This window comes from Lemur catta, chromosome 7 (genome assembly GCF_020740605.2).
Source record: "Lemur catta isolate mLemCat1 chromosome 7, mLemCat1.pri, whole genome shotgun sequence".
NCBI classification, from domain to species: Eukaryota; Metazoa; Chordata; class Mammalia; order Primates; family Lemuridae; genus Lemur; species Lemur catta.
The window spans coordinates 61,115,108-61,137,022 of NC_059134.1; the positions used below are offsets into that span (position 1 = coordinate 61,115,108).

A 21,915-nucleotide genomic window follows, 5' to 3' on the forward strand; every position below is an offset into this window, starting at 1 on the left:
AATTAAAAACTGAATCATTTATGTCTATGTCCCTCAGACATTTAAAACAATGTCATAGACTCTTCCGTATGATAAAAGCATAATAAAATCACTTTAATTTAATGGAATAATTTAATTATCTGCTTTAAAACAGGAATTTTTAGAAGAGAAAAAAATGAGCATTTTATTTTTGGATTCAGCTAAAGAAAAATTTTGTCCCCCTGAGGTCAAATTTCCCACAGAGCAATGGAGAGTGTTCCTAGAGCTGGTAAAAGGAAAATTTACATGTGTGTACAAAGGCATACACTTAGAAATTTGTAATTAAAATATCCAGGAAAATCTTACACATTGGTTTCAGGTCCTAGAGTCACTTCTGGAGAGTGCTATATCCTTACCGATGCACTCTCTGTACTTGTCTCTTTTCTTCAATCCTTTTTTTTCTAGTGAAAATGATACTTTTTTCAGTTCTAATTGCTACTTTGTGTACCTCCAATCAGTCCAATCTATAAAATTACACATTGACTCAATTATTATTAAAAGGATTTGTTCTATAAAATTTGGATTTAGTCAAAAGGCTGCACTCAAGGATCCAGAAGGCCACATGTGTCCCCAAGGCTGCAGGTTCCCCTCCCCTCACCCAAATTCTGCTTTCATAGTCACTCTTCAGTGCTGGCTCTTTCTCATGCCTGCAGCTGCTCTTTTATTTGCCCTTGTTCCTTCGGTTGTCAATTTTCTGCAGAACAGCTATTAGCTGCCTCTACCTTATGGTGTACTTGTCACTGTAGAATTGCAGAGTAACCTTGTTGCTTTTAAATAAGAAATTTCTGGATTACTTTTATTAATGATAGTTGTTTTGTGAAGAAGTAACATCAGATGCAGAGTTGCTAGGGTATTGCAGAGAATTCTCTAAAGTTTTCTTTCAAACAGAGTTTTGACAATTTAGTTCCACCTAGGATAATTCATGTCTGAGCACAGTGGACCAGGAAGACATTCTGATTTGACCCACCTGTCTCCTCCCCCAGGTCATCTTTCTACTCTTTGGCAGACAGGTAATACCCATACCAATTTTTGGTTTGTTTACCTCAGTGTTCTTTCAAGCTGCATTGTTCAGCTCAAGCACTGACAACTTTGTGACTCTACTTTGCTCAAACCCCAATGTCCTTTACTTTAGTCATTAACAATAATATTCACACATTATTTATAATTAAAATTATTTGTATGATTTTGTTTTTATACAGCATATTCAGGTGATTTAGATCACAGAAGATTGTGTGGCAGAAGCTATTATTTTAAGTGGAAAAAAGAAAATGCATGACCATCCTAGAAAGCAATGTAACTGGAAATAAAATTCAATTTTTCAGGCTCTAAACTCAGCATTACACCAGAAATGTCTCTTGGCCTCGTGCACTCTGAGGGCAGTCTTTATATTCCAATTGTACTACAATTCAGTATTTTCCTTTTCAATATTTCATTCTCTTATTGCTGCCAAATAAATGTCTCTTTGATTTTATCCTCATTAAAAGGAAAAAATATAGCTATTATGCAAAAGTACAAGAATCTCAAGATATATCTAGTTTCTAGACATTTGTTCCATACTAAGAATTAAGGACAGAAGAATTCTTTTAAAACAGACAGGCTGTTAGTGAACCCAGGGTAAAACCACAACCTTAAGGATTATTTATGAGGACTTTGTAGGTTTAAGTAAGACTGCCAGTATTGGGGTTGGGACAGATAAAACTGTTACAGAGTTGAGCATGTGCTAGGTGAAGTCACTTGGTGAGTTTAGGAATATGAGGACTTCAGGAAATGATATAAAATGCCAAACAATATTTTTTAACATTCATGTTATTGAGCCCAGATGTCAGTGCACCTGGAGATGGAGAGGGCTTATATAGCATCTGAAAGGGACAGTGGCAATGAGGATCCACGGGCTGGGAAACAAGAGACCGTTTTCCTTAGAGAGTGTCACACTGTGGCAGAGGCTCTGACACTGGAGTTAACCTGTGGCAGAGTAGACAACCCAGCTCACTCCCCAGTCTCACCATCCAGACTCTCCTACATCAGTTAGTTCTTTCAGATGTCTTTGCTCTTATAATTGCTTCTTTTTTTTTTTTTTACCTGCCAGATGTTTATTATTTATTCATTTTGTTTTTTTTCTTCTTTTGAAGACTTTTCTAAAGTTTTTCTTGGTAGATCTATAATTCTCTATTCACAATTCAGAAATTTCAAAACATCTGAAAAACAATAGCTTTTTCAAAAAATTATCTTAACATTTGTGCCAAAAATTATTGGCTGAAAAACCTAGCAGGAAAAGATATGAGCATATATATGGATTATTATTTATTCATATATTTCAATTCAGAAATATTGCCTCAAAAGCCATATGGCCCCTCTAATGTATTAAAAATTCTGAATTTTAAAGGTTTTAGATGAAAAATTGTGAAATGTGCAATAATTCTTTCAGTTTTATTTCAGTCAGTACCTAGGGCAGGCTGCTGTGTGTGTTAATCTTCTACTATTTTGAATGTACTTTTCATACCTGACTCGAAATGCAACTGCTTACCCAACACTAAAAACATTTTTATCAGTTAATAGGATATGAATTTGTGTTTTGTTATTAGTTCAAGCAATGTATTTAATATATTTGGAGCTTTATTCTGATTATAAATGTCATATATTATATATAATTAAATTTGTGAATATATTGAGAAATAGGGAAAATTATTAAAAACATAAAAAATATAATAAAATTATTTAGAACCATACTGAGAGATTATATAATACAGTCATGCACTCCAAAATGACATTTCAGTCAATGACAGACTGCAAATATGACTACAGTCCCATAAGATTATAATTCCAGTATTTGATTGTACCTTTTCTATGTTTAGATATGTTTATAGACACAAATACTTACCATTGTGTTACAATTGCCTACAGTATTTAATACAGTAACATGCTGTACAGTTTTATAGCCTAGGAGCAATAGGCTCTACCATCTAGGTTTGCATAAATACACTATATGATGTTCCCACAAGGATGCATTTCTCAGAATGAATCCCCAGTGTTAAGGAACTCGTGACTGTGTAAGACCTAATCTTTCTTTTAATAAACTAAAACATGTTCACACATGTATATATATATTCATAAACTGAAATAAGTTTATACTCAAATGTATATCTTACTTGTTTGCTTGATTTTATTCATTATTCTCTATTAAATAGTAAAATTTTTTATTAGACTTAACTTCTAGGAAACTTTCCTTTGATTCTCCACCAAAATAGGCACATTGCCATTCTTTAATGTATGCTTTCCTAGATATGTAATTAAACTTACTATACTTTACTTAGCATATCTTGTTATTTATTTACATCTCCCCACCACCAGACTGTAAGCTCCTTGATAATAGACCTATTTCTTATCTTTCATTTAACCCTTAACTCCTAACATAGGGTTTAGCAAATACCACTTAGTTGTTGATGCTGTGCTGCATTGGTGAATAACATTTAACCATATTTGTATATCATGGATTATGTTGTTATTTCTTATTATTTAACATTTCAGTAACCCTTGGTATATACTTTTATAAATATATATTTGATCCTACCTGTGATTATGTTCTTAGATTCCTAGAAATGTAAATTATTAAATTTAGAGGGAGGCAAAATATCTGCTGGGTTCTTGTGGGGGCTCAAGTTATAGGCTCTGGAATCATACTGTATGAGTTTAGATTTCATGACTTAATACTTTATGGCTCTATATCCTTGGAAGAGAGTTGTTTAACTTAAATCTGTAACTTTCTAATCCAGAAAAGAGGAGGAAGTAATATAATCTACCTTTCCATGCTCTTGCTGAAGTTAATGATGTTGATTCTGGTAAACACAGAGCCCAATGCCTGGAACCTGGGAAATGCTGGATGTTTCCTGTTGTTATTATCTTCTAAATTATGACTATTTAAATTTTATACACATAACTAATTGTTTTTTGGTAAAAACATGTAACACTTTTTATTTTCACTTTTCCATTGTAATTATTTAATTAGAAAATCATTCCCATCCAGAAATTATTTATTTACTTATATTTAAGCAGATTTTAAGTTATTTTTGCACTTAACTTTTAATTTGTTTTTGTGTGTGATAAACATCACAAATAACAAATATGAAATTTTAAATAGGTTGTCATTTTTTCCTACCTGTATTATTTGACTAATCAATTTATTTTATATAATGTTCTGATATTCTTTTATTGTATGTTAAGTTTTCAGGGCTTATGTGGTGTACTGCAGTGTGTTCATTCTATCTCTTTGTAATGCTCATTGATTTGTTGAATAAATAACACAATTTTACAGCTGTTTAATGAATGTCATTATCATAGTGAGCTGTATTATTATTTGTATTGTGTTTATTTTATTATATACTCTCCAGTTTACTCCTATAACTCTATTTTTAGAATTATATTGGTAATTACCAAAGAAATATTACTGGAAGCTTAATTAGAAATATTAAACCCATCTGATGATTGAGAGATACAATTTTTATCCTATTAATTCTTCTATCTAGAAATATTTATTGACATTTTATGACTTGAGTCATTTATGCCTAGTACAGATACGAATTTCTGAATTGAGGACAAACACAAAAAGGGGGATAAACATTTGTCTTTGTGTCTTTGATGACAACGTGTTTGCTTTTCCTTGTGGTTTAACAGACATGAACCGCTTTACAGGACAGCTTCATTGACTTGAAATTTATAGTTACCCCTTACTATTTTGGCAATAAGTTTTCTATCATTTCAGATGCTCAGCGCACTTGTAATTTATCATCATAGTCCTAGCTGTCAAAGGCTTTTTTTTTTTTTTTTTTGAGACAGAGTCTCGCTCTGTTGCCCAGGCTAGAGTGAGTGCCGTGGCATCAGCCTAGCTCACAGCAACCTCAAACTCCTGGGGTCAAGCGATCCTACTGCCGCAGCCTCCCAAGTAGCTGGGACTACAGGCACGCGCCACCATGCCCGGCTAATTTTTTCTATATATATTTTTAGTTGGCCAGATAATTTCTTTCTATTTTTAGTAGAGACGGGGTCTCGCTCCTGCTGGTCTTGAACTCCTGACCTCGAGCAATCCACCCCACTTGGCCTCCCAGAGTGCTAGGATTACAGACGTGAGCCACCGCGCCCGGCCTTTTTTGTTGTTTTGATTTTTTTTTTTTTTGTTTTTCAGTAGTAGTTGGGCAGTATGTCAGACTACTAGTCAGATGCCATTTTATATATACTCTACAAGTAATGGAGATATGCCAAGGCCAGTGAATTTGATTAACACAATTCCTTGCAGGAAACAAAATACAAGTAGAATAGACAGACGTGAGCTAATAATTATAACACACTTGGAGAATGGCTGGGGCCACAGAAAAAGAATTGAATACTACACCCTGGAAGGGGGCAAGGTTGTCCCTCCCTTCCTTGATTAGGCCGTGGGCATCTTATCCAGGATCAGCTATTGAACAATAAGAACTTACCTAAACTCACCTGGGGACATAGCATATATATGAATATTTACCCATTTAAAAAATACAAGAATATTTGAGCCTTCTTCAAAATGGTTCTTTGAAACAGAAATAATAATTATTGGTGAGTTCAACATACGCAGTAAAATATTGCACTCTATTAATTGAAATAGTTTTCTCTCGATTCGTAATATAAAATTGTTAAGAATTGATTTATCTAAAATTTTATAATTTATAACATTGTCTACTACTAAGTACTCACAAATAAAAGATGGACAAGAAATAAATTTTTCAGAAAATAATTTGAGGTACATGATCATCTTCAGTTGGTTACTTATCTTTTTAAAATATGAAACCATTGATTCATGCATATAATTATATATTGGATAATATAATTATTTTCTGCTTGTTTAAAATTATTTCTAGCTTGTTTAATATAAATTGATTATATCAGAGTTTAAAATAGCAAGTGCCTAAACAAGGAAAGAATCATTATTTTAGAACATATATTTTAGAGCAATTAATCAAGAATATCAATGTTTTAAAGCCACATACTTACAGCCAACTAGTCTTTGACAAAGTCAACAAGAGCATACAATGGGGAAAGAACACGCTTTTCAACAAATGATGCTGGGAAAATTGGATTGCCATATGCCAAAGAATGAAATTGGACCCCTGTCACCATATACAAAAATCTACTCAAGATGGATTAAAGACTTGAAACCGTAAAAATACTAGAAGAAAACCTAGGGAAAACATTTTTGCATATTGGTCTAGGCAAAGCATTCATGACTAAGACCTCAAAAGCATGGGCAACAAACACAAAATAAACAAATGGAACTTAATACAGAAGAAATAATCAACAGAATAAACAGACAGCCTTGAGAATGGGAGAAAATATTTGCAAACTATACATCTGGCAGGGGACTAACATCCAGACTTTAGAAGGAACTCAAACAACTCAATAATATCAAAAATAAATTAATTAATTAATTAAAAAGTGGGCTAAGGATGTGAATAAATATTTTTCAAAAGAATTACTGCTTTTTTTTTTTCTTTTAACCTTTCCTACTTCCTACTAATAGCACAATCATTCCTCTGTTCTCCTTTCTGTAGTTATGACTTATTAGAAGTTTGGAGTAATGTAGAAAAAAAAGCTAGTTTTTCTAAAAGAATTTTCTGAGAGAGTTTACTGTCATAATGTAAGACTATGGAAGCCATAAAGTAAAAGAATCACTGGTTGTCCCTATTTGATTGTTAAGGAAATAACAAAGGGCAAATATTGTTAGCAAACTCATACTTCACAATAGACTTCTTTCACTTAAATGGGAAGTCAAGAATTCCCACAGGATTGACTTAAGGCTCCTTAAGAAATACAATGTGTCTGAAGGCCACATGAAAGAAAACCAATAATTAGAATGGAGTAACATCCTTTAACCTTTAGCTTCTTTCATATTCATTATCTCCAAGGGGATAGAATCCCTCCTGCCACATGTACTTGTCCTTGTGCTGTAAACAATGTAACAAAAATCACATATCTGTGTGTTAATTCATGATTTTAATAGTATTCTATTATTGTTCCATACATGCTGCAAATGTCCATGTCAGTCCTATGCTCACAGATGTCTTAGCCCTACATGTTATACTGATTATTGTCATCCCTTGGTATTCTTAGAGGATGGGTTCCAGGACCCTCAGGGATACCAAAATCTGAGGATGTTCAAGTCTCATATATAAAAGGGCATTGTATTTGCATATAATCTACTCATATCCTCCCATATACTTTAATTCATCTATATATTACTTATAATACCTAATACAATGTAAATGCTGTGTAAATATTTGTACCATTTATGGAATCATGACCAAAAAAGTCTGTACATGCTCAGTACAGATGCAACCATCCCTGTTTCATTAATATTTTGAATCTGTAGACAAAGAACCTATAGATATGGAAAGCCAACTGTATAAGGAAGATTAAGAAAGATAATGATAAATCATTGATAATGCTTTGCTTAGAAATATATTGTTTTCTTCCCTGTTCCTGGATGACCCTGCCCCACTTTGTCTCATAACTTTATTTTAGACCTAGTTTTCCCAAAACCTTGTCACGAATTTGTCGTGTCTTCACACAATATACAATGGGATTCATTAGAGGTGGCACTAGCAAGAAAATGTCGGCAATGAGGATCATGGCCATTGGGGACTTATGCTTGCCAAAGCGGTGCATGGATGCCAAAGCAATGATGGGCACGTAGAAGATAAGAACAGCACAGATGTGGGAGACACAGGTGTTGAGAGCCTTCAGCCGCTCCTTATGGGACCCAATTCCCATCACAGTTTTCAGGATGAGCACATAGGACACAGCAATGAACACACTGTCTGACATCATACAGAGGGCAACAAAGAAACCATAGAAAAAGTTGACTGTGTTGTCAGAGCAGGCCAGCTTCATGACATCCTGATGGAGACAGTAGGAATGAGAAAGTAGGCTTTTCCTACAATATGTCAATCTTTTAAGAGTGAAAGGAAATGGGAGTACTAATAGCATGCTTTTAATGAGAAACATCAGCCCCATTTTGGCAACTCTGGCACTGGTGAGGATAGAGCTGTATCTCAGCGGGTTGCGGATGGCCAAAAAGCGGTCGAATGACATGATCAGAAGCACTGAGGATTCCATATCTGTGAATCCATGGATAAAGAATTCTTGAGCAAAGCAGGCATTTGGAGAGATTCCTGTGGCATTGAATACAAAGATCCTCAGCATAGTGGGTAGGGAGGAGAGGGACAGACCCAGGTCAGAGACAGCCAACATGGAAAGGAAATAGTACATGGGTGCATGGAGTGATGGCTCAGTCCTGATCACAAAGAGGATGGTGCAATTACCCAGGACAGCTACCAGGTACATGAGGCATATGGGGATGGAGACCCACACCTGAACATGCTCCAGCCCTGGGATTCCAATCAGGAAGAAGGTGGTAATTTCAATTTCAGAAGAATTGAGAATGTTCATGTTGAGTCTACTGGAAAGTATTTATTTTTGTATCTAAAATGACACTTTCAACACGGATCAGTTGTACATTTGTCTTCCTCCTTTCAGCACATTTGTCTGAGAAATAAACAAAAGAATGCAATTTTGAAAGACTTACCATTTTAAGAAATAAAAGATTGAGGTATTAATTCTAAACAGATTATAATAGAGTCAGATAATGTTAACTGACAAGGAGAACCAGAAATAAGGATATTGTCTTGACCAGTCATACATTTCTGTTAAGTTTTTGGGAAAAAAAATACTCACGTAAAGAGCAGTAACCGCAAACAATTTCCCCTTATACTATTAGGCTTTGCTCCTCAGCATCCCAATCCAGTGAAAAATTATATAGAGTCAGTCTGGACTATAGGGTTACATCTTTTTCCTGGTCCAGAACATAGAATTGAAAAAAAAAAAAAAAAGGACAAGGAAATTCCAGGTAGTGGATTTTAAGAAAGTATAAAATTAGATTTCTCTAATTTCTAGTCATTTGCAGCAAACACTTTTAAGGCTATTTCTTGAGCTTCTAAAAGCTGTTTTTACTCGCTAGCTCTCTGTAGTAAGCAGTCCAAAGAAAGGACATAAAATAGGCCATATGTCTTGAATATTAGCCCTCACTTATAGCACTGTGAAAATCCCACCTTATTGTTGATTATTATTAATAATTAATAATCAATAATATTATTAATAATAATATGCTTGTTATTATTTATTATTTATTTCAATTTAATATAATTGTAATAAATTATGACTAATTCCTTTAACTCACATAGCATTTTGTGTTTCTAAATATCCTTCTGCTAATGTCAATATTTTTCCAGCCTGAATTTAACCCTCTGGCTTTGGAAGACTCAGTTCTTCTTGGTAGTTGTCTCTTTCTTCCTGATACCCTTGGCTTTTGTCTCAACTCCCTTCTATATGCCGTTAACAAAGTCATTTTTAATACTCCTTTTTCCCCCAGCCTGCTTGCAAAAACTGCTCTACATAATATAATACATGCATATATTATTTAAATTATATATTACATAAAATACAGTCTGGATTAGATGAACTCCTGTTTAAAAATTTAAATATCAGTATCAAAGTAAATAAAATCTTAAATGAAAAATAACTTTATATCTATCTAATCTCTCATTCCTCCAATATTTCCCTTCATGTTTATAATAAAATCTATACATCTTATCATAGCTGATAAGGCCAAATAGGATACCTCTAGAAACTTCTCCAGTGTACTACAACCACACTCCTTTTCATAACCCCTCAAACATGCCAACATCTTTCCATCTCAGGACTGCTATACCTCAGCTCAAAATGCTCTTTCCACAAATGTCTGGGTCACTGTTCATAACCTGGAGTTCTGAGTCTAGCATTTTGTTTTACTGTGAATGATCAATCATATGATCTCTGAGATGAACAATACATAGGTGGAGTGAAAAGTGTTAAGGGATGGCTAAACAGAAATTTAGTGTCTTTTTCATTTTCATAGCTTCTTCTCCAAATTTAAGTGAAACTTGCCTTTTGTCAGGAAATTATAGCTTCTTCCACTGCCCATTGCATCCAATTTTGATGTTTTACTTCTGAGTCCCTCCTACACTAAAATTTTGGAGCTTCTACTACAGCCACCCTTATTTATGTCCTCTCCAAGTCCTTAGAGTATTCATGTTTCAGGGACACTTCAGGAGATAAAGCCATATTGTAAGACAACATTATGTTATGGCCCTGTTTCACTTACCATTTAGCTACATAGGGAAACGAATTGAATTTAGGCTAGAGCCTTCTCAGCCTTAGTGTCCTATGTCTGCTGGCCATGATTTTTATGTACACACCACAGATTGCTTGAGCTGTCTTCTGAGGTTTGCTCTCATGGGACACCAGTTCCTCCACTTCTGCCTGTCTCTCTAAAGAAATGATCTCCTTGAAATATTTTCTAGAAATTCCCAGAAGGGAGTCTGGTTCAAGACCACAGTTTTATCTCACTGGTTCCCACAAGGCCATGGTGGAGTTAGATTAGGAGGGACCAAAGGTTTTAGAAACCTGAATACATCAAGGAGAGCCGACCCTTGATTAGGGAAAGGAGTTGAGGCTACCAAGAAATCACTTAACACCAAATTAACCGGTATATTATTATTTAGGTTCACATTTCTTTGTTTCTTTTTTCTTATACTCAAGAAAGGTGTTTTTCCTTACTTTACTAATGAAATACAATTTACATATAGTAAGATGCAGAAATATGTAGTGTACAGCTCAATAGATTTTTATGTACATATGCAAACTAGTAACATTCCACCACAGGAGTGCTAAAATCTCCAAATCTGATTGTGAATTTGTCTTTTTAATTTTAGTTCTGTTATTGGTTATTTTGTGTATTTTGAAGCTTTCCTACCACATGTATATACATTAGGATCTTTGTGAATTCTTGATAGATTGATCCTTTCATCATTACAAAATGCCTCTCTTTTTCTTGGTGATAATGTCATGCTTTAAAGTCTATATTCTCTAATAATAATAATACGGCCACACTGACTATACATATTATATACATGATATTTTTTCCCTATTCTTTTACTCTTAACCTGTCCTTATATTTTACATGTAATTTTTATAATCACCATATATTTTTAATCTATTGTGATAAGTGCTGTTTTGTAATTGGGTCTTTAGCCAATTTACATTTAATATTTTATTGATACATCTAGTTTTATTTCTATAATTGTCTTATTTGTTTTCTCTAATTTTCTCTTTTCTCTTCTTTATTATAACATTCCTCATTTCTTTTAAATCTTTAAATCAAATTCAATCAAGTGTATTTCAGTATTTCATTTTATTTCCTCCACTGGCTTTTTAGCTATACTTATTTTTCTTTTCTTAATAGTTCCTTGAAGTAAGCAAACTTAACTTTTCAGAGTTCACCATAAATTAATATTATATTGTTCCATATATAATGCAAGAAACTTTTCACAATATACTCCCATTTAACTCATTTTTATCCTGTATATAATTACATCAAGTGTATGTTTCTACTTTAAAGAAGTTTTTAGCTCTCAATACATTGTAACTCTTAAATAATAAATTATCTCTTCCAGCAATTCATAAAAGATAAAAAAATAGTTTATATTTACTCACATATTCACCCCTTTTGGTATTCTTCATTTTTTCCTGCTTATACAAGTTTCTGCCTTGTATTATTGTACTTTTGCTTGGGAAACTTCCTTCAGCATTTATTGTGTGCAGGTCTTATGGCTGTGAATTTTCTTGGGTTTTGATTATCTGTAAATGTACATATTTTACTGTCTTTTGAAAGATAATTTTGATAAATTTTTCATTCTAGGTTGACAAATTTTTCCCTCAGTACTTTCAAAATGTAATCCTATTGTCTTAAGTACAGCATTGTTTCCAGTGAGAAGTTAGCTGTCATCCTTATCATTATTTCTCTATATGAATATCTTTTTTTTTCTCTGCTTTTAATATTTCTCTCTTTTTCTTTAGTTTTCAGAATTTGACTATGATGTGTCTGTTAACTCTTTTCATATTTATCGTGCTTGGGATTTGCTGCTGTGGCACTCATCTCAAATACAAATGGCCAATTACTTTCAGAGTTTCAGTTTAATAAGTCTTACACCTAATATTCTTTTATTGTACTATAGAAAATTATGACTTTTATCCTGTCCAGGACTTCCCCATAATTTATGTGGGGATTAACGTAACTCATACCCTTCCACATTATAATCAGGGTAAAATTCTGTGAATTACATTAATAAATCATGAGGAAAAATGGATATTTGTATTGGCATTATTTATCTTCCTCAAAGATGTCCATGGGTATATTCCTTAACATATAGAAGACATTTACTTAACTCCTCCATGAGGAAGAAACCCTCAACCCATCTATTCCAGAAGTTATTGGTTTGGATATACTATTTAAGATAACATTCATTAGGAATTTAGAAAATGGACTCTTAGATAAAGACTAGCATGCAGGAGGGTTTCTTTCTTTCTTTCTTTCTCTCTCTCTCTTTCTTTCTTTCTCCTCTTTTGTGTGTGTGTGTGTGTGTGTGTGTACTTTCAAGAAAAATACCTGTAAAAGTGGGAAGGAAGCTTGATGGGTTAAAAAGGTAATTTGTCATTCAAGGCAGTAATAATGAAGGCCTCAGTTAATGCTGAAGGAAAGTCTGGTACTGGAATAGCCCTTTATAGTTTGCCTAAATTAAAGCTAAGAGGAAAAAGACAAGGTCTTTTTTACCCCTAAGCCAATCCATCACTGAATATGGTCTTTCCACCACCAAGAGGCATAAACTGGGTGAAGCAGCTTTATTTGAATCAAAACGATTCCAGTAAAAGGGCTTAGCTGTATTCCAACAGCAGCCAAAACTTCTGGAAGCTGGGAGCTGGTACCTCAGTTCTGAAATAAGGATGACTGGGTGATTCACTGTATCATTTATAACTGTCAGTACTTGAACTACTGGAATACAACTGTTTCATGTATTAAACAGTTGGAATAGCTTCTCCAGTGTTTGGGTTATTTCATTTGACCAAGAAGACATAAATTTAAAAACTTAGTGAGTTAACTACAGCAGACACCATTGCAGGTGTTCTTGAAACCTCAACTGATCTTATCATCTTCCATCTCTGTAATCCATTCTAAATTCCCCTCTACTGAAAGCTAGAAGCTTTACTGTCTTGGTGTCTTTCATGGTGGAGTGACCCAGGCCCTTATTCCCAAAGGGTACAAATGACTGAATACAATGCCCTTCTCAGGCTATGGCTACTGCACTGGCTAATTTATCATCAAAATTTGTAGAGAATTACCAGGAAACAAACCAGTCAACCTCTTGGGTACTGACCATGTACTGAACATATTCCACTCCTTCACTGTTTAGCAGCAGCCCCATTTTTTCTGGATGATCATGGATTGATTACCACTGTCAGGTTAGTGACCTCTTTCCTTACCAGCTAGTCTTTAGTTTTAGAAGAGATCAATGCTACTAAGTAGGAGTGTAACTTACATTTTACTTGTACCCTTACTGTGTCTCCAACTCTGGAAATGGGAACCTTTAGTCCAATAGAACCCAAATTGCAGAAATAAGACGTGCAAATTTCCCACACAGGTCACTGGAAATAATTGTAAGTGGGGCAACTCTTGCATTTTACACTTTTGTGTTCAAATACATGTATTCTAATTATTGGAGTCATACTCATTGGAAATGTAGAGTTCACAGTTCTGACAAACATATACATCTTTATAATCACCACCACAATTGAGATATAGAACATTTTTATCATGACAAAATCCACCTCTTCATCATAGCCAAAGACAATCACTGATTTGTCTTCCAGCATTATAGATTATATTTGTATTTTCTAGAGTTTCATATAAATGGAATTATGTACTATGTAATCATTTGTGTATTACTTCTTTCTCTTTACTTCAGATTCTAAAAAATAATGCATCCTGTTGCATGAATTAGTAATTCATTCTTCTATATTACAAGGTAATATCTTGTTATGTGAATATACTACATTTTTTCATAAATGATACTTTTAATTAGTCATCATTAATATCTGAATTGTAAGCAGATTTTTAGACACATGGCACATATCTATCAGCTTGTTCAACTTTAGAACCTCTCTCATGCCAGTAACTTTTGCAGGACTACTTCCTTTTCCATGAACCTCCATGAATGTTCCCAATTCAACATTTTTATTTTTTAAATAAATGTATCGTGAAGAGGATTACTAGATTGGCAAGGCTTTTCTATGTCTTTCCTAGGGCTGTCTAGAATCAATTTCTTAACAACTCCTTTCAAGTCACTTGTCCGGTCCTCTCAGGTCATGACTTTTATCATGTTCTTCCAGATTTGATGGATCTGTTTGTAAGAAGTATCCTGAATTGGATTGTTGTGTTTTTTAGTAAAAATCAACACAGAGCAGAGGAAGTAAATAACCATGAGTATTCTTGACATCAATATGATCTTCAATCACAGTTTGCCACTTTTTGACCATGAAGTACATTTTGTCATGGGTAAGGGCTAGGCCATGGGAATTGGTCAGGCAGTTTTTTCCTTCAACATCTTTAGTAATTAGCTTGAGATTTTCTAAATGCAACTTTGCCAATATTGGGTCAATGAGGTTTATTTTCAAAACAAAACTTTAAGGTCATCAGATGCAATTTCCGTTGCTTAAGTCCTTGTGATTATGTTTGTCCAATATTTCTTATACTGAGCATAACTGGTACTTTTATATTATACTGATCTTTCTTAGAAAATATATCAACCACTTTGTTTGTGGCTCTTTTTTGTTACCTTTTATAAGGTGCTTGTTCTTGCCAATCATTATGGTGTTGTGCAGAGAAGCTACCACATTTTTAAAATAGATCAATTAATGGCCTTTGGGTTTTTTCAAGCTTTAGCTATTATTAATATATTAGCTATGCATGATTATATAGAAATAATTATGTCTACAGATGTTTTCATTTCTTTTGAGTAAATACTTAGGAATGTAAATACTATATGACATGTAAGTTTGTATTTAATTTGCCTGGTATATTTTGAGGCTATACATTTTGGATTATGTATAACATTATTATAGAAATAAATTATATTTCTATTTTTCTTCTTATTGGTATACACTGTCATTCCTTGTCCTTTGTATGATATTAAGATGATCATCCTAGCTTTCTTTGACTTTATGTTTATTTCATCTATCACTTTTCTTCCATTTTTTTACATTCTTTGCATGTACTATTGTTTCAGTGTATTTTTTGTAAACAAGCTTATTATAAAATTTTTTAAATTTTTGTTTCTAATCTAGTACCTACCTCTATATCATTTAATTGGGAAGTTTAATTCATTTAAATTTACTGTGGTTATTTCTTTATTCAGAAATCTTCTGCCCTTTAATTTATTAACTTCTATTTATTGTACTTTTATTTTTCCCTTCTTTCTTGCTTTTCTTTGGCTAGATCAAATTATATTCTGCTTTTCAAAAATTGTTTATTTTTTCTCATGGACATTTCCCTTCAACTCAGAGTCATATTTAACTTTACTTTTCCTTGTTGATTTCTTGCCACTATTCAAAAAGTCCTGTAAGATGCCAACTCAGAATTAGGTCTCATCATTTTGGTGCTTTCTATTGATTGTCACAGATCTAGACAACAACCATCTTATGGTTCAAGTGCAGGACAAGAACCTGTTTCTCTAACCAGTTAAGATTGGTGGCCTCTGTAAGCAATGTAGATCATTCACTTTTTAGCCTTCTTTTATGAATTGTTCACATACAGTTTTCATTCCTCTCAAAGCAGAAACTGAGAAAATAATTTTAGAGCAAGTTAATTATTTGGTAGCTGATCCCAAGAAATATTTACCATAATTGTACAGGAAAAGGAAATCTTGATACATATGTTATCAAGCAAGTTACTAAAGAATATTAGTCCTTCTGAGTAACTCTGGAAGACAGTTTAGAACATGTGTGTCAGTTATTCCTCTTCAGGAATAAGGAAGAAAGAATATTTATAAATTTACATCTGTTCATTATTGGTGAGGACTGTTCCAGGTGGGTTTTAGATTTCCAGGGTTGCTGGAATGCTGAGTGTAGACAAAGCCTGCTCATGGGAGTTCTATCTTAAAGAAATGCAGATATTGGCAGTTGGAGATCCAACTGGCTTAAAATAAAATGTTAAGTACCAAGAGGATAGGGTGGGTATCAAAGCATCCTCTAGAATGCCTGATGACTTTTAATAAGTCAGTTTGGTTCAGGTAACTTGATCTCATGTGGAGATGGAAACCACCCTTTATAAATTAATAAAGGGATGCAAGGCTAGAACTGTGGTAAGGCCCTAAACTTTGCAAAAGCACACGCAAAGCTAAAAATAATGATAATAACCAGCCACTGTGCCCTAGTTTGCTTTTCTGTAATTGCTACTCAGGAGTCACTTAGCTGATGGTCATAAAGATTCTTAACTTTCCCAATAGATAACATTACTCTTGTGAAACCTAAGGGTAGTTTTTAAGATATCTTCCAGGCCCTGCATTCCAGTGGACTGGCTGACCCACCCAGACCAGTGGCCCATACTGAGGAACTGACTCAACTGGTATTGTGACCCCCACCCAAGAACCAACTAAGCAAAGAAGACAATTTCTACACCCCTGTGGTTCTGACGTGAACCCACTCAATTAGCAGACCCAATTGCTTAGACTTTTTTTCACAAATTATCTTTAAAAATCCTTTCTCCCAAATCTTCAGGGAGGTGGATTTGAGAAATTTCTCGCATCTCCTTGCATGGCACCTGTGATATTAAACTCTCTGCTATAACCCCTGCTGTCTCAGTGCATTGGCTTTCTCTTGACCAGTGGACAATGAACTTGGTTGGACTATAACAAGACTGTTTAATCTTATTTATCCCATGGGAGTTGATTGTCTTCTCCAGATGTGGAACCTGGCCATGAATAGGCTTATCCCTGCTCATTGTTTTAAATTTCTGTTCCTTTTATCATTCAAAGAGATGTATATGTTGTGTTTGAGCCTGGTTATATCTTTTTATGTTATTCTTTTAAATCCTGTTAATAATAATTCTGTTTATTATTAATGTAAAGTCTTTCCATTATTTTGGCCAAACTTCTCCTTTTTAATTTATAAACGTGCTTTAAAAAAAAAACTTAAAACCATTATCTATCTATATCTTCTTGTTTTATACATATATATCTTTTTTTTTACTTAAATTTTCTTTGATTTTCATATTGCTTCATAGCCTTGAGTAACTATTATTTAATTTAAACTCTTAGTGGCTTACTCCTATAATCCTAGCACTGTGGGAGGCTGAGGCAGAAGGATTGCTGAGCTCAGGAGTTCGAAGCCAGCCTGAGCAAGAGCGAGACCTCATCTCTACAAAAAATAGAATACATTAGTCAGGCGTGGTGGCACATGTCTGTAGTCCCAGCTACTCAGGAGGCTGAGGCAGGAGGATTGCTTGAGCCTAGGAGTGTGAGGTTGTAGAGGGCTAAGATGATGCCACTGCACTCTACCCGAGATGACAGGGTGAGACATTGTCTAAAAAATTAATTAATTGATTAATTAAAAAAATAAACCCTTGTAGGACCAATATAAAAATTGAAAGATATGAATGAAGCACAAAGGATAGCCTTCAAAGAACTTAGTGAATGTAATATACAAGTTCGGAGGTATGTAGTTTTGAGATATCTGTTTAGAAATCTAACAGAGTATAATAGGCCATGTCTACTTCAACATTAATCTAATGATCTTTGCCAAAAATGGATCATAGACATAAATGGAATTACTGGTAAACCATTTTATAATTTGTAAAGTGCTTTTAAGAATATTTGATATTTGTATATTACTATCTCCATTTTGTGGATAATTAAGCTGAGATGAAGAAAAGTCAAGTTCTATGGCTTAGAATTGGAACCAAAGTATTTTGATTACAGATATTTTGTAACTTTAACTACATTTTCCAACCTCTATGAATGCCATATTTCAAGCTGCTTCTATCAATGTGATTTCAAGTATTTGTCTTTCTCTTGAGTAGCCTACCAGTTGTTTTGTCTTACAATTTCCCTCTAGCTTCTACTGAGGTACCTGAATATCCCAAAGTGTTAATGTACCAGCCCCAGGCCCAGGGGTTTCTGTGTAAGCTTGATTACTCTCAAGGGTCTACAACCCTGAGAAAAACAGAAGTAGGTACATCTACATAATGTGTAGATTAAAGTGGAGAGTTCTTGATTTTATCTTTCAGGGACTCACTGAGCGTCTGGTTCTGATAAAGGAGGTAAAAATCCCTTTGAAAACTTAAATGAAAGCATGTAGAAAAAAATATATACATAACTTTTAAGTCCTTTTTTATTATTTATTTTATTACATTGGCTAAAATCTCCTTTATAAAGCTGAAACAGTGATGGGGACCTTGCTGGTTTGTTTCTTGGCTTCTGTTTTGCATTTTTATTTCAAAATATTTAGGGGGTATAAATGTTTTTGTTACATGGACACCTTTTATAATGCTTAAGTTGGGCTTTTAGTGTGCCCATTATGGGTACCTTGTTTTATTGTTTTTTAAAATTGAGACTGTTTCTAAAAGTTCATCATCAAGTATAATGTTCATTGCAGATTTTTGATAAGATACATTTCATGAGCTCTAGTTTCCATTAACTCTTAGTTTAAAAAAGATTTTATCATGAAAAAGTGTTTATTTTATCATTTTTTTCGGTCTTCCTTAAGAAATTATTTTCTCCTCTAATCTGTTAATATTCTAATTACATCAATTCCCTGATATTGAACTAATTTCATTTATTTCTGGTATAAACCTTACTTGGTAATATTGTATTCATTCTTACTAGATTCCATCTTGTAACAGTTTAAAATCTGTGTTGTTAAAACCATCCCTTATTTTTAAGATTTTTTTCTTTTTTACATTTGCATATATTCCCATCATGTTTTAAGGACTGTCTGACTCCAGAACCACTGCAGTTAATCTTTATTGTATACTGACATTAGTAATGAAAGTGAATAATTTTCCAAAGACATGTTAAGGTGAAAATAAAAGCTGGATGAAAGTAAAAAAAAAAAAAAACAGCTTATGTCTGAATAAACGTCTATGGGGAGGAAGAAGAATTGGCTTCAGTGTCTGTATGTTTGTGTAAATGTATAGTGTACGGTATGGTTTGAAAGTTAAATAGGTATAATATGAAGGTTAAATTGAAAAGGTTAAATATCAAGATATTTTTAATACCCAAGTATCAATAGGGTCCCATTTATTTAATAATATGACAAATAAAAATAAGCTTTATTGTCAATTTAAAAAATAAAAATTTATCTTTGGCCAGTCTAGCACTTGATGTATGGAAGGAATGGCTAGGGGAATTTTGTTGAAGTGATTATTAGCGGTTTGTATTTGCTGATTATCTTCATTATGTTAGAGACTATATCAGACTGTCAAAAGCAACTCTGAGGTAGGTACTGTTATTTACAATGATTAACAGAAGAGAAAACATCTGCTTGGTGGCTTAAGCAGGATGACAAGATTCACACACGGTAAATTGCCAAGCTGGGATATATGCTCATGTGTTTGTGCATTAGTCTGAGGACTGAATTTTTATGTTAAAGAATAAAAACTCTAAGTGGTTTGGGCAATATTTGATCTGAGGACTATCCTTGAAACATTCTGTTTTTCTGAAACCTACCACATCCTACCTCTCTGGATATTCCTTTGCAACATCCTCTCAACAACCTTGCTGTACTTCAGCGTTCTATGAGATTTAAATTTTGTAATTTGTACATTTTTTCCAGTATGATTTCATTTACTCTCATGATTTCAGATGCCAACTATCATGTCAATATTTCTGAACAAACAGCTCTTTTGTGCTATTTTTTTTCCTGAAGTTCACTCATATCTAAATGCATACTGTGTATAGGAATAGTTTACCAAGGATAATACGAGTGACAGGAATGTGCATCAATGTTCCTTATTTGCTGCCAAAGAAAAATATGGAGAAGGTACTAAGAAATGATTGTACATGTCTTATATTTCATCCATTCACATTCATTCTTTACATATTTGCTGAGAGTCTTCCATATTTCATGTATCATGTTGATGACAGATACATGAAGATAAATACAACTCTATGTGTTTTAGCATTTAGCAGTCAGTGTGCAGAGTGGTGGTGGAGTTGCACAGATAGGATTCCATGAAAACAATACAAAAGATTGCATGGAAAAAGCAATGGAAATGACTCTAGGTGTCTTATTACTGATTCAATAAAAGCAGCTCCACTTTGATATTATTCTATTTGGTTTAATGTTATATTATTTTGTTAAAAAGGCTAAAAAGTCACTAACAGGACAAATTGTTAGAAGTAAATTTTCCACGTTGGAGAATATGAACATGTTTAAGGACTTATGGTAAATTTTCAACACTACAGTTGATTAACTTGCCAAATATGCTTTTGAGCATAGTATATAAGTGAACTCCTTATCCCATAGAACTGAGTCTTATCCAAAAGTATGTCTGCTTTCTGTTTATGTGGTTTCAGATCTGGCTAAAGAGCTCGTATTTGCACACATCATGTCTGTTCTCAATAACTCCGAGGTCAAGCTTTTTCTTCTGATGGGGATCCCAGGACTGGAACATGCCCACATTTGGGTCTCCATCCCCATTTGCCTCATGTACCTGGTTGCCATCATGGGCAACTGCACCATTCTCTTTATCATAAAGACAGAGCCCTCACTTCATGAGCCAATGTATTATTTCCTTGCCATGCTGGCTGTCTCTGATATGGGCCTGTCCCTCTCCTCCCTTCCTACAATGCTGAGGATCTTCTTGTTCAATGCCATGGAAATTTCACCCAATGCCTGCTTTGCCCAAGAATTCTTCATCCATGGGTTCACTGTCATGGAATCCTCAGTGCTTCTAATTATGTCTTTGGATCGCTTTCTTGCCATTCACAATCCCCTAACATACAGTTCTATCCTTACTAGCAACAAGGTTGCTAAAATGGGACTAGTCTTAGCCATTAGGAGCATTCTCTTAGTGCTTCCATTCCCCTTCACTCTAAAGAGATTAAAATATTGTCAAAAGAATCTTCTTTCTCACTCATACTGTCTTCATCAGGATACCATGAAGCTGGCCTGCTCTGACAACAAGATTAATGTCATCTATGGTTTCTTTGTTGCTCTCTGTACTATGCTGGACTTGGCATTGATTGTTTTGTCTTATGTGCTGATCTTGAAGACGGTACTCAGCATTGCATCTCTGGCAGAGAGGCTCACGGCCCTAAATACCTGCGTCTCCCACATCTGTGCTGTGCTCATCTTCTGTGTGCCCATCATCACCCTGGCTGCCATGCATCGCTTTGCCAAGCACAAAAGCCCCCTTGTGGTGATCCTCATTGCAGATATGTTCTTGCTGGTGCCGCCCCTGATGAACCCCATTGTGTACTGTGTAAAGACTCGACAAATCCGGGAGAAGATTTTAGGTAAGTTGCTTAACATATGTAGGAGATAAGAACTTGAATAACTAGAAAATAAATTATCAACCAGTAAGTAATTGTTGGTACTTGCTATGTGTTTAGTGCAGTGGTGGTCACTATCTGATGGATGACTGGAAGGAGAGAGAGAAAAGCTATGCAGTGCAGAATTTATAATAAAGTTGGGAATATAATTTAAACAGGATAGAAAAAATAATCATTAGATATATGATATGATACAAGATATCATCTATGAATTCTACAAAAACCTTTCTGCATGCAAACTGGAAAATGTGGAGGAAATGGACAAATTTTTAGAAACACACAGCCTCCCTAGGCTCAAGCAGGAAGAAACAGAATTCCTGAACAGACCAATATCAAGAACTGAAATTGAAACAGCAATAAAAAAGCCTTCCCAAAAAGAAAAGCCCCAGACCAG

General features: G+C 34.2%; 2 protein-coding genes across 2 annotated transcripts; one reads left to right on the forward strand and one right to left on the reverse strand.

The window, feature by feature from the left end:
• Positions 1 to 7,554: 7,554 nt before the first annotated feature.
• Positions 7,555 to 8,490, reverse strand: LOC123641559 (olfactory receptor 51A7-like). Its single transcript, XM_045556434.1, has one exon. It carries the CDS (start codon positions 8,488 to 8,490, stop codon positions 7,555 to 7,557), a length of 936 nt encoding a protein of 311 aa, XP_045412390.1.
• A 12,047-nt stretch (positions 8,491 to 20,537) lies between these two features.
• On the forward strand, positions 20,538 to 21,711 carry LOC123641560 (olfactory receptor 51A7). The gene has a single exon (XM_045556435.1). It carries the CDS (start codon positions 20,576 to 20,578, stop codon positions 21,512 to 21,514), a length of 939 nt encoding a protein of 312 aa, XP_045412391.1. The 5' UTR covers positions 20,538 to 20,575; the 3' UTR covers positions 21,515 to 21,711.
• Positions 21,712 to 21,915: the final 204 nt, after the last annotated feature.

Excerpts from the sequence above, each read along its gene's own strand:
- LOC123641560 (XM_045556435.1), top strand. The coding sequence starts at position 20,576 with ATGTCTGTTCTCAATAACTCCGAGGTCAAGCTTTTTCTTCTGATGGGG.
- LOC123641559 (XM_045556434.1), bottom strand. The coding sequence starts at position 8,490 with ATGAACATTCTCAATTCTTCTGAAATTGAAATTACCACCTTCTTCCTG.